We start from the raw sequence: 11,709 nt of genomic DNA on the forward strand, positions 1-11,709 counted from the left end.
ACAAAAATAAAACCTGAGTATACCAAGTACTCCTAAAAAAGCACGGACACCACCTATAATTACCTGGGCATTCAAGTTAAATGCTATTCTAATGCTACTGAAAATATAACAGAATGAGCCAAATTTATCTGTTCTACAATGAAAATATAAGTTTAAAAAAAAAAAAAAAAAAAAAAAAAAAAGGATGGTCAATTCTACAACTCACTGGTGGAACTAGGGATCAAAACTTACTATCTAGTACCTAGAGAAGGCAAATATTGTAGAAAAGAGATAGAACCAGGACCAGATACAGGGAAACCTGAATTCAAGTTCAGTGCTTGGCATTTTCCAATTTTCCATTCTGTGACGCCAGGAAGATATTTGAAACTCCAGACCTCAAGGAGCTCCCCAACATTCAGATGCTGTACCAGGAGAAGAAATGTCCTCACCCCAAATTCCCTCGACTGATCTAGTAGTTCCAAATCTGGCCACTCCAACCCTCTCCCCAAAAAAGATTCTCAATGTAGTCTGCTCCCTGCCCTTGTGTGAAAGCTCCCCAAATACTATCTCTCCTCCAGGGATCAGAGCATGTTCAGGGCAAGTATTCAGTTATTTCTTTCCCAACCCTCGACATTTGTCCTCCAGGGAGAGTGAGGACCCTGCCTTGAATTTATCCCTGAAACCAGGGCTTCTTAAACTTTTTCATTTGTGACTCCCTCTTCCCCAGAGAAAATGTTAAATGTCTCTCTGAATATACAGATATTTAAAATATACAAATCAAACATTTATTGACAATAAATTACAAGGAAATTGATTTAAAACAATTCTTTGGTATTCAGATGATTTTACCATCATTCATTAAAGATAAAAGCAAATTTCCACAGTAACAAGATGACTACACTTACTTACTTTTACCTAAAAAATTAAATATTGGTGAATATGTGATACTTTTTTTACTCTTACCATTTTTTTTTGCAAACCCCCATTCAGTTATAAGACCCCAGATGGGGTAGAAACCTATAGTTTAACCAGCTTTGCTTTAAGAACCTTATTCTATTGTTGCTATTGTGATGTCATGAATACTGGAAGATATCCAGGGCAGAAATAAAAGCTGACCCAAGGGCGGTGGGCCACCCAAAGGCAGGAGCAAGTACCAATCTGATACTGGCCTAGAACTGGGGGAGAGAATTGGCAAGAGTAAAGTCAGTGAAGGTGGATGCTAGGAGAAGAAGGTGAGCCAATCACGTGTGACAATAAGATGGCTCGCTGTGCTGCTGGTATCCAGATATCCAATGATCTGGGGGCTAGGATCATTAGGTAGATGGACATACTCCCTGAGGGGAGACTAACCCTAACCCTAAACAGCCATGGAAGGATAAGGATGAATGGAGGGACCAAGACCAAGTTAGACCAAGGATCCAAAGCCTCCCTCCTTCATGGGTAGCCTCTGATTTCACTTGTGACACGTAGAACAGTTCTTGCATGGGGAGAAACTCAACGAAAAATAACAATGGTTCCTACTTATAATTGCCTTTCAGGTGATCCTCACAACAGCCTTGTGGGGAAAAAAAAAGGGGGGAGGGTATCATTATCCCATTTTGCAGACACATAACCAAGCCTGAGAGTCATTCCACAATTTGCTTTGAATCACCGGCTACACCTGTTTCCAGCACCACACCTGATCTATAATCATTAAATGAACAATACTCACCTGTCTATCTTGACTCAGTGTTGGACCTGCCATCTATGCTTGGAAATTACTGCTTATCTTTTGGTAAGAAGCTGAGTGGGTAGGAAGCCAATCCTGACAAAACAGGCCATTGCTGTTCCCTGGGGCCTCTGTACAAGCCTGGGATGCACTCCCTCCTTACCAGGAACAGCCTTTCCAATCAGGACACTTATTAGCACTCCTCAACTGCCACTCATTTGACATTCAGATTCATGTGAACAAACATTTCAAACTTTAAAGGCCACTTCTGCCCCCACTTCCTCATTTTATGGATAAAGAAAAAGGCTCAGAATGATGAGGGGATTTCCCCAAAGCCACACAGTGAGGACCTAGAAGATTGGAGACTTGCACCCAAAGCCCCTGCTTTCCTCAGCTGGCCCCCTTCCCATGGCACCACACCTTCTCCCATTACTTTCCATATATTCTGTACTTATTGATTTCCACATAGAATCGAGGACTGAGGGCAGCCAGGTGGTGCACCAGGCCTGCAGTCAGGAGGGCCTGCATTCAAATAACACTTCTTAGCTGTGTGACCCTGGGCAAGTCACTTAACCCCAACTGCCTCAGGGGGAAAAAAAAAAGAAAAAAGAAGAAAAAAAGAAAAAAAATTGAAGACATGAAGGATTTATTTATTTATTTATTTTTACCTTTCTAACTTCCAACCCTAGCACAGAACCTTTCAAAACGATGTTTAATAACTACAAACTGGTTCACAAGCTCACAGATGGGCCATCAATGGTGATCTAGTCCAACAAATTCATTTAAAAATTGTTTTGTTAAATATTTCTCAATCGCATATAAAATTTTTCATCAGACAGATCTGCACATATATGTACATAGATATATGTATTATTTTGAGTTCCAAATTCTCTCCTTCCCTCCCTTGAGAAGGCAAACATTCTGATTTCCATTATATATGTCATACCAAACATTTTCATTTTGTAAAATTTAGCCATTTTTACACACACACACACACACACACACACACACACACACACACAAATAAAGTTTACAAAGTCTACTTCAATCTACATCAGAGTTGATCTGTTCCCTCTCTGGAGGTACCCTGGTCCTCTAGAACTGTCTTGGATCACAATCACATCTTTCCCAGCTGATCATCATTACAATCCTCCTGTGACTATGGACAATGTGCTGATTTCACTCGTTTCACTTTGCATGTGTTGGAAAAAATCTTGCCAGGTTTCTCTGAAACCATTCTGGTGGTCATTTCTTAGAGAGCACAACAGCACACCATCGCAACCACACACCACAAATGTTCAGCCATATGCCAGTTGATGGACATCCCTTCAATGTCCAATTCTTTGCCACCACAAAAGGAGCCGTTATAAATATATATTTTTTTAAATACAAATAATCCATTTCCTTACAGAGCAGGAGTGGAACTGCTGGGTCAAAGGGCACACCCAGTTTTATAGGCCTTTGGGCACGCTTCCAAATCTCTTTCTAGATTGCCAATCCCCCCATTTTACAGAGAAGGAAACAAGTCAGAGAAGTTAATAGCTTTTCCAAGGTCACTTGGAGTAGGGAATAGAAGTCAATAGGAGACTCAGGCCTCAAATCCCACATGCTGGATCTCTCTATATCCTCCTGGACCTCTTCCAACCCACAAAGCAATGGAGGCTGCCCATAATCCCATGCTCAGGGAGCACCTGGTGACCAACAGGTACGCCATGAGAAAGGAGGACTGCTTGAACCCCTGACCCCTAGGAGCCTCCAGGCTCTGAGGAAAACACCATCTCTGCAGAGTCACATCCCAGTCAGCCCAGGTGAGAAAAGGCTGAGATGCGAATTGGACCCAGGGTCCCAAGGTCAGGAGCTAACTGGTCCGGAAAATCCAAAGCTGTTCATTAATCTAAGTAGCACACCACAAGATGTCAACAAAGGCTGCCAGAAACCACCCTGTCCATAAGGAATGCTCTTTACTCTCCCTAAAAGGCCCACGGAGGCAGAGATTAGACTTCAGCTGAGGAGAGTGAACTGGCAATCTTTTTTTTCTCAGTCCTCAGTTTCTGGCTGGTACCACAATGGACACAAATGAGGTGCCAGGTGGGTACCTCTCAAAAAGCCTCTGCCTCCCAACCCATGCTGGCCAGAACTGCCAGGGTGAGCTTACAGAGGAACTTCCACAGAGGCCACTCTGTGCTAAAAAGCCCCAGAAGAGCTGGGGGAGGGGGAAAGAGGAGAGGGGGGAGGGGGAAAGAGCTGAAGAAAAGCTGGGGGTGAAAGAGCTGGAGAAGCTCAGAAAGCTTGGTCAGCAGCCTGCCTATTAAAAAGAATTGCTAAACTAGGGTAGAAGTTCCCTTGTCAGAACAACTCCAACATCTCCTTCCCAGGGCACATCTTTCCCCGGAACTATTTTTATTCTTTTAATTGGGGTCAAAAGATATTATTAGGGAAGGACTGGCCAGAATGAGAGTGTATCCTGCACCTTCCTCGGAAGAAATGAGCATGAATCCTACCCAAATCCCAGTCCCCCTCCTGCCTGCTCCTCCCAGAGAGCACAAACTTTGACCTTGGCCACCAATTAAAGTGGAAAACTTAGGATAAATACCAATTCTAAAAAACCAAGTAGACACCAAAAGTAGTTCATTAAATGAAATTTCATCTACTCCAGCATCACGCTTCCAACCTTATCTGGTCAGCAACCGTTTATGAGACACCTACTGCTTGCTAGGTTCTCTCTCTCTCTCTCTCTCTGGGCAAAGCGCTTCCTTTTATGGGACTTGATTTCTTCTCCTGTAAACTTAGGAGAGCCAGGGTGATAAGTGGAATGACCAGGGCATGCTGGGTCAGAAGGAAGTGGTCTCAAATCCAGACTCAGGCTTCCATGACCTTCAAGTCACTGGGCCCTTCTTTCTGAGTCCCAGCTTCCCCTTCTTTAAAAAGAGGAGGTTGAACTCTGTAACCTCTAAGGTTCCTTCCCATTTTAGACTTAAGAATCAATGATTTCTGTCCTCAAGGAGCTTACTTCCTAAAAGGGAAATGTGTAGACAGATAAGTGTCCTCTTCCGACACAGGATGAATGTGTAAGTGCTGGCCCCTCTCAGTGCTGGATAACTTTCTAAAGCCTGGGCCCCAGAGAGGTGCTGGCCCACAAGCCCTTACATGGGGAGCCCAGAACCAGGGACATCATAGGTCCGGTCCTTTGGCACTATATAGGTAGTACAGTGGAGAGAGTGCTGGGGGGGAGGGGAAGGGGTCAGGAAAAATCACCTTCCTGAGTTCAAATTTCCCACTTCCTAGTTGTGTGACTCCGGGCGAGTGATTTCACCCAGTTTGTCCCTGAAATGAGCTGGAGAAACGTCTGCCAAGAAAACCCCAAATAGGACGACAAAGTGTGGGCTGTGATTGAACAGGAAAGCAGCGGCGCCGCCAGGAACGGCGGGGGAATCGGGGAAAGCCTCCCGGAGGAGGAAATTTTCGAGCTCACCTTTCACGGGAGCCAGAGTCTAAGGGGGATTGGGGAGTGTGTGTGTGTGGGGGGGGGGGGCACCACAACTTTATTTTTATTGAAAGCTGAGAGGAAAAAAGGGGCATCTTGAATGGGACCCACTGGGCACCCACTGCCCCGGAGGCTGCTGGGACACCGGCCCACACAATGCCTGGGGCTAAGTGCCCCCGATCAGACTTTAGTTACTGAATGAGGGGACAGGGAACCCGAAGTCCAAAGGCAGGAAAAGCTGGGGAGAGCCCAAGGCCAGCCGGCCACTGCTGGGGGCAGGGGGGGCACAAAGCCTCCACATTAGGGAGGCGGCACCCGGGGAGCGCGGCCCGGGGGGGGGGGGGGAGAACAGCACCCAGGGAGTGGGCAAGGCCGGCTCTGGGGCCCAAGTTCAGGCGAAGGCATTTGCAAGTCAAAGGCCGAGGGCCCCGAGCTTTCCCGAACAATGGCCCGCCCCGGGCGAAGGAAGGAACTTGGAGGAGGGCGCACCGCTCGGCCCCGGGCTCCCAATGCGGGAGGCGCGCCAGGCGCTTCTCGGGCCCCGGGGGCCGGGACGCAGGACAGGCCCCCTCCCCGCCCCCCAGCCCGGCGGGCCAGGGCTCAGACCCCCCCCCCCCCCCCCAGAATTTTCCCTTTTCCTTTTTCTGGAAGCTGTTCCTTGGTGGCAGAAGGACCTGGCTCGGCGTCCCAGTCCCCCGAGACGCGGCCCCCTCCTCCTCCCCCCTCCCCCCCCCCGGCAGTCCGAGGGGATCACCTCAGGCCAAAGCAAAGCAAACCGGCGGCGGGGCTGGGGGCTGGTGATGGGGGAGGGGGTGATCGCTCAGCCCGGTCCTTTAATGGGTCTGGGGGACGCGGGTCCTAACCAATCAAGTTCGCCCCCCAGCTTCCCCAGCCTCCGGCAGGGCCCCCCCCGGGGGGGGGGAGTGGGGGGAGTGGCAGCCTCTGCTCCGGGGGCCAGGACGTCCCGTGTCAACTTTGGGAAAAGCCCCGAGCCCGGGAGGGTCTGGAGCTGCTCCCACCTCGGCTGCCGGCGGCGGGGACCCGAAGAAGGGGCTGGGGAGACACCCGCCCCCGCGTCCCCGGCTCCCAGGCGGGGCAGCAGGACCCAGGTTCCAAGTGATGTGCGGAGTCCCAAGGACCCGGCTCCAGCCTGGAGGGAGCGGGGCAAGAAGGCGGCGCCGGGGGGCGGCTCTCGGGGCCGGCGCCCGGGGAGGGGGGGTCTCAGGGCCGGCGCCCGAGGTTACGGGAGAGGAAGGGAGGAGAGGGAGCCTCGGCCCCCGGGGGCTTACCTTCCTTCACTCCGGGAAGCTTGGACTGGTCTATGCTGATTTCAGCCATGTTGGGAGCGCTGCCGCCCCTCGCGCCTCCTGCTTCGGCCTCGGCCCGGGCGGTGCTCGCGGCGGGGAGCCCGGACAGCCGCCCAGCCCGGCTCGCACAGGGAGGAGGAGCGGGCGGCGGGAGCTGGAGAGCAGCCCGGGCGAGGCTCCGGGAACAAAAGCCGGCAGGAGGGCAGGCGGGCACACGGAGCGCCCCCTCCTTCCTCCTCCTCCCCTCTGCCTCCGGGTCGGCCTCGCCTTCTCCGAGCTCGCCTCTCGGCGCTAGGGAAGCCGCAGCCACCTGGACCACCTGCTCATCCTCTTCTCAGGCTCAGCTCCCCATTGACATAAAGTAACCAGAGCCAGGAAATTGACACAAAGCGTCCGGTACGGCGCGAGAGAGGGGACAGAAAGCCGCCCGGGAAAGAGGGAGGCGGGGAGAGCTGCAGGTTTTAACCGCAATCGCCTGTCTGGCCGGGGAACGGCGAGAATGGCCGCAGCCTCCCGGCCGAGCCTCCCCTGCAGGCCCCTTGGTGCTACTGCACCCCGAGTCTGGACAGACCCAAGGCGGGCCCTGGGAGCGCGCTCCGGGCGCGCGTGGCTCAGGACTCCGGGGGAGGGGGGAGATTTGGGGGTTACGGAAGGGGAGAGGAAGGGTGACAGCAGGAGACGGGGCTGGGGGCGGAGTGGACACCCCATCACTAACCCTTCCCCCTCCCCAGATCCCTCCTCCTGGTCCCCCGTGGGGCAGCCTCGTACCCCGGCCCCAGGGCGGGCGGGGAGCCACCGATCTCCCCCAGGGAGGCCAGCCTGGGGCCCACTGAGGCGGGGGGGGGGGCACGGGAAAACCTGGAACCCCGAAGAAAGCTGATGATCAGAGGACGGGATTTGCCCGGGATTTGGCAGGACGCATCTACGGGACCCCACATCGAAAGCCCTCAGGACGGCTAGGCGGGAGCACTGGCTGCCAGAGGGGGGCAGAGGGCGCGCCCTCAAAACCCACCTGAGAAGTGCGCTTGCCCGAGTGACTTTGGGCAAGTCCCTGACATCAGAGCAGCTCTGGCCGGGAGGGGAGAGGGGAGAGATGGCCGCTGGGGTCCAGAGCAGGACTTCTGAAACTAAGTTCGTTGTGACCTGGAGTCCGGGAGGCTTTGGGGCTCTTCTCTGGCAGATTTCAAAGTGCATAAAATTATATATAGAGAGAATTATAATGGAAAACTAGTATACTGAAATACAGTATGGGAGGGGGTGGGGGGGGGGGACTGTGAATGTGCACAGACGTGTGTATGTGTGTGTGTGTGTGTGTGCGCCTAAAGTTAATGTAGCCCCGGTTAAGAAGCAGCCCGAGATGCTCCCAGACAGCCCCAGAACTCACAAGAGCAGGAAGGAGACTGTGGCTCTACTGAGTCTTTGGGAAGAATCCTGGATTTCATCCCCAGAATGCCTTTCATCTGGGAAGTCAGAGATAGGAGGGATTTACGCCCTGCCTCAAGTCTTTGAGAGAGTAACTGAGTCAGGGGCTGTGTCCTGTCAGAAAGAAAAGAGGGAAGGAGGGAAGGAAGTAGAGGAGGAAAGAAAGAAGAGAGAGAAAGGGACCCTCCCTCAAGCCCTTTCTCTGTACCAGGCAGTGGCCAAAGTTAGGAGATGGTCACTTGATCAGTACAATTCCCTTAGGGTCAGACCACTTTTATGCACCCTTTGAGCCCAGTGATTACGGCCAAGCTGCCTTTCTCATTAGAACCTTCCATGTACTCTAATAAGTCTCTAATCAATGGTCTTAAACTGAGAGACTGTGTGGTTGAATGGAAAGTTGTCTGGATTCAGAGCCAGAAGATCTATTTCATCCTTACATGTCACTCCAAGTCTAGATTACAATTTATTCATGTGTCAAATGAGGTCGGCTAGTGTCCAGTAATGTCTGTCCCTCTTCTAAATCTAGGGGCAACCTTTTGCTAGAAGAACCAATGATATGAACCTTTTGCTGGAAGAGCCAATGATATGGAGCGCTTCTTTTTGATGGATGGTGATTGCAGAATGCTTCAGGCCTGCAGGACAAAGTTGGAAAGAGAGGTCTTCTGCCTTCCAGCTTCAAGAAATAAGCAAAAGAAAATTTCAGTCTTTCTCTGGGTCATTGAAAGGAGAAAAAACTCCATGAGAGAAGCTGGCAATCTCTACCACGTTCCCCTCCCCAGCTTATTACATTGGAAATTTGGGGGAATTTCCTCCTGAAGAAGACCTGGGACACTCTCTCTCTTTCTCTCTCTCTTTCTCTCTCTCTCTCTCTCTCTCTCTCTCTCTCTCTCTCTCTCTCTCTCTCTCTCTCTCTCTCTCTCTCTCTCTCTCTCTCTCTCTCTCTCTCTCTCTCTCTCTCTGTTCTTATTCAGTCTGGTTGCCTGACATAAATTCTTTATATATATATTGGTTTTTAGGGGGAGAAGTGAGGAAGGCAGGCAAGCTGCCACAAGGCTTGCCAAAGATATATCCTGGATTCTGGAGTCCGGAGTCTCCAGTCTCTCTCCTCCTCCTGCCTCTCACTTCTCTCCCTCCACCCTCCAATCCTTGTCTATGATCATCTTACTCCCAAACATTCAGCAAGCACCAATGGGGAGGAGAGCCATCATCCAAATATAGGCTAATAGAGTCATTGTGTCCCATCCAACAGGTAGCCTTAAGTGCTCTCTTGTCTGATTCAGAGTTTCAGGCCTCTGCAAAATGGGTTTCTACATTACTTGCTATGTTCATTCATGGTTCAAAAGATGTTTTCTAGGAAGGATTTTGTCTTAGGTAAGAGAGCTTGCTCTCTCCCTTTCTTATTAAGAAATAAAGATGAGTGTTTTAAACCTAAAAATTAAATGCTCCTGACTAATAATATTTAAAGGAGCAGCTAGATAGAACTCTTGTTTAGTATCCCCTTTTTTTCTGAGGAGAGCAGAGTGGTCATCCTCTGGCTCAAAACCTGGCAGGAATCAGTCTCCTTTGGATAAGGGCAGGGGGAGAGTTGCTAGAGATGCCTATTCTTGCCTCTCTGAGAGGGTCCTCCATCCATCCTTTGTGGGCAAAACAAAATATCACCCGTATAAGTCTAGCAATTACCTATGTTACTCTAAATGTTTTTGTGCAAGTTAGAGGTAGAAGAGATCTTAGTGATTAAGCAGATCATTTCCATGATTCTTTTAAGACAAGGACACAGGCCGAGGGAGACTTCTCCAAAGTCATAAAAAGAATAAATGATAGAACGGGACCCGTAAACCTAGAGTCCAAGTCTCCTTCCGATCATGTTGAGCTCAGTCTACTAAAATAGTAATAGAACAAAAGAAACCAAATTGGGTCAAAGTTTTTTAAAAAATGAGGTTGGATATGTTCAGAAGCCAGAAAAGAGACAATATTGAAGGATTTAAATGAGGTTGGCAGGGGGCGGGGTGAGCGGGAGAAAGGATAGAAAAGCAGGTCAGGGAGTGCCAGACAGTATTCCTTCATGTACAATCCCGGATTCGGATGACCTGTATCTTAAAGAATTTGGGCCTGGACCTCCCCAAGAGACGTACATTTGGGCATGAACATTCTTGAAGCCTGACATCTTGGTCCAAGCAGGGACTGGCAAATGCTCATTATGAAAACATGAGCACTCTGGCAGGATGGAGACTGGAAAAAAAAAAAAAAAAAAAAGCAGGTTTTGTTGTTGGATTTGTTTGAAAATGATTAGCCACATAGAGTAGGGGCTGATGGAACCAGTGAGAGAGATGCCTGCTTCCATGGAGTAGATTGGCTCTGTCCCCCCCAAAATATTCTCTGTTGTTGCTGTTAGAAGTTCTTTTTATTACCGTTCTTCCTTTTCAAGAAGCCATAGTAAAAGGGCTCATACCTTATCTAGCAGGATGGAAGTGGCTATTAACACCTCAGTGCTCATTAAATCACCTGAGTTAATCAGAAAGTCAAATGGGACTTTGAACCAGTGGAATGTAAACAACTTGAGGTCATGGTCTAATTTTCATTTTGTTTTTGTCTCTTCAGTACTCCATGATTTTGTGGTCTATAGTGCAATCAGTAGGTGCTTAATAAATCCATCTGGAATTGGAATGAACCAAAGAGAGAGCAGTAGCAAATAGGATAGAGAATAAGATACCTGAATTATTATGGGAGAAGACTAAAGAAACTGATCTGAAGATGATGGTTGCACATAAGGAGATATCTATCTTGAATGAGAGCATCATATTGGTGAATCTTGGGCAGTTGGGGATAACAAGAGTTTGAGAAGATGGCCCTCATTGGAAGGTGGAAATAGCACGATTCAATAGCATGAATCTCAAAAACGGAAGAGATCTCAGCAACAACAGTGAGACTGTCTGATCCATACCCAATAAAACTACAGTGACTCCTGACTAGTTATTACCTAACTTCTCAAAAGCTTTCAATGAGCGTAAGGTCGCCAACTTCTGTAACAGTTCATTCTACTTCATAGTGTATGTCATAAGGCAGTTTTTGCCATTGTCATTGTTATGGTTTCTGTAATATTTTAATTGCATCAAGACAAATTTTGAGACTTTTCCATTTCTCCATGCCTTTTCCTAACTGGTATCCAAATCTTTGAAGCTTAAGTAATCAGGCTAAGATGACAGGAAAAGATAATGATGAATCTTGGAGGGGATGTGGGAAAACTGGGACACTGATTCATTGTTGGTGGAATTGTGAATGGATCCAACCATTCTGGAGAGGAATTTGGAACTACATTCAAAAAGTTATCAAACTGCATACCCTTTGATCCAGAAGTGTTACTACTGGGCTTATCCCCCAAAGAGATGTTAAAGAAGGGAAAGGGACCTGTATGTGCAAAAATATTTGTGACTACCCTTTTCATAGTGGCTAGAAACTGGATACTGAATGGATGCCCATCAATTGGAGAATGGCCGAGTAAATTGTGGTATATGAATATTATGGAATATTATTGTTCTATAAGAAATGACCAGCAGGATGAATACAGAGAAGCTTGGAGAGACTGACACGAACTGATGATAAGTGAAATGAGCAGAACCAGGAGATCATTTTATACTTCACCAATAATATGAGAATCAATTCTGATGGTAGTGGCTGTTTTCAACAATGAGAGGATCCAAATCAATTCAAATTGATTAGTGATAAACAGAACCAGCTACGCCCAGTGAAAGGACACTAGGAAATGAGTGTGGACCACAACACAGCATTTGCACTCTTTCTGTTGTTCTTTG

The 11,709-nt window shown here is 48.6% G+C and overlaps 1 protein-coding gene across 3 annotated transcripts in view; it reads right to left on the minus strand.

The window, feature by feature from the left end:
* Positions 1 to 7,039, minus strand: part of CCDC50 (coiled-coil domain containing 50) — a 79,617-nt gene extending 72,578 nt beyond the window's left edge. Inside the window, exon 1 of one of the 3 annotated variants that reach the window (XM_031957419.1) lies at positions 6,461 to 7,039. In XM_031957419.1, coding sequence (XP_031813279.1) covers positions 6,461 to 6,509 — 49 coding nt within the window. In that variant the 5' untranslated portion in view covers positions 6,510 to 7,039. The remainder of the gene's footprint in view (positions 1 to 6,460) is intronic. The other 2 variants (XM_031957418.1, XM_031957420.1) reach the window with 2 other exon arrangements.
* Positions 7,040 to 11,709: the final 4,670 nt, after the last annotated feature.

The sequence above is a fragment of the Sarcophilus harrisii genome, chromosome 3 (genome assembly GCF_902635505.1).
Source record: "Sarcophilus harrisii chromosome 3, mSarHar1.11, whole genome shotgun sequence".
NCBI classification, from domain to species: domain Eukaryota; kingdom Metazoa; phylum Chordata; class Mammalia; order Dasyuromorphia; family Dasyuridae; genus Sarcophilus; species Sarcophilus harrisii.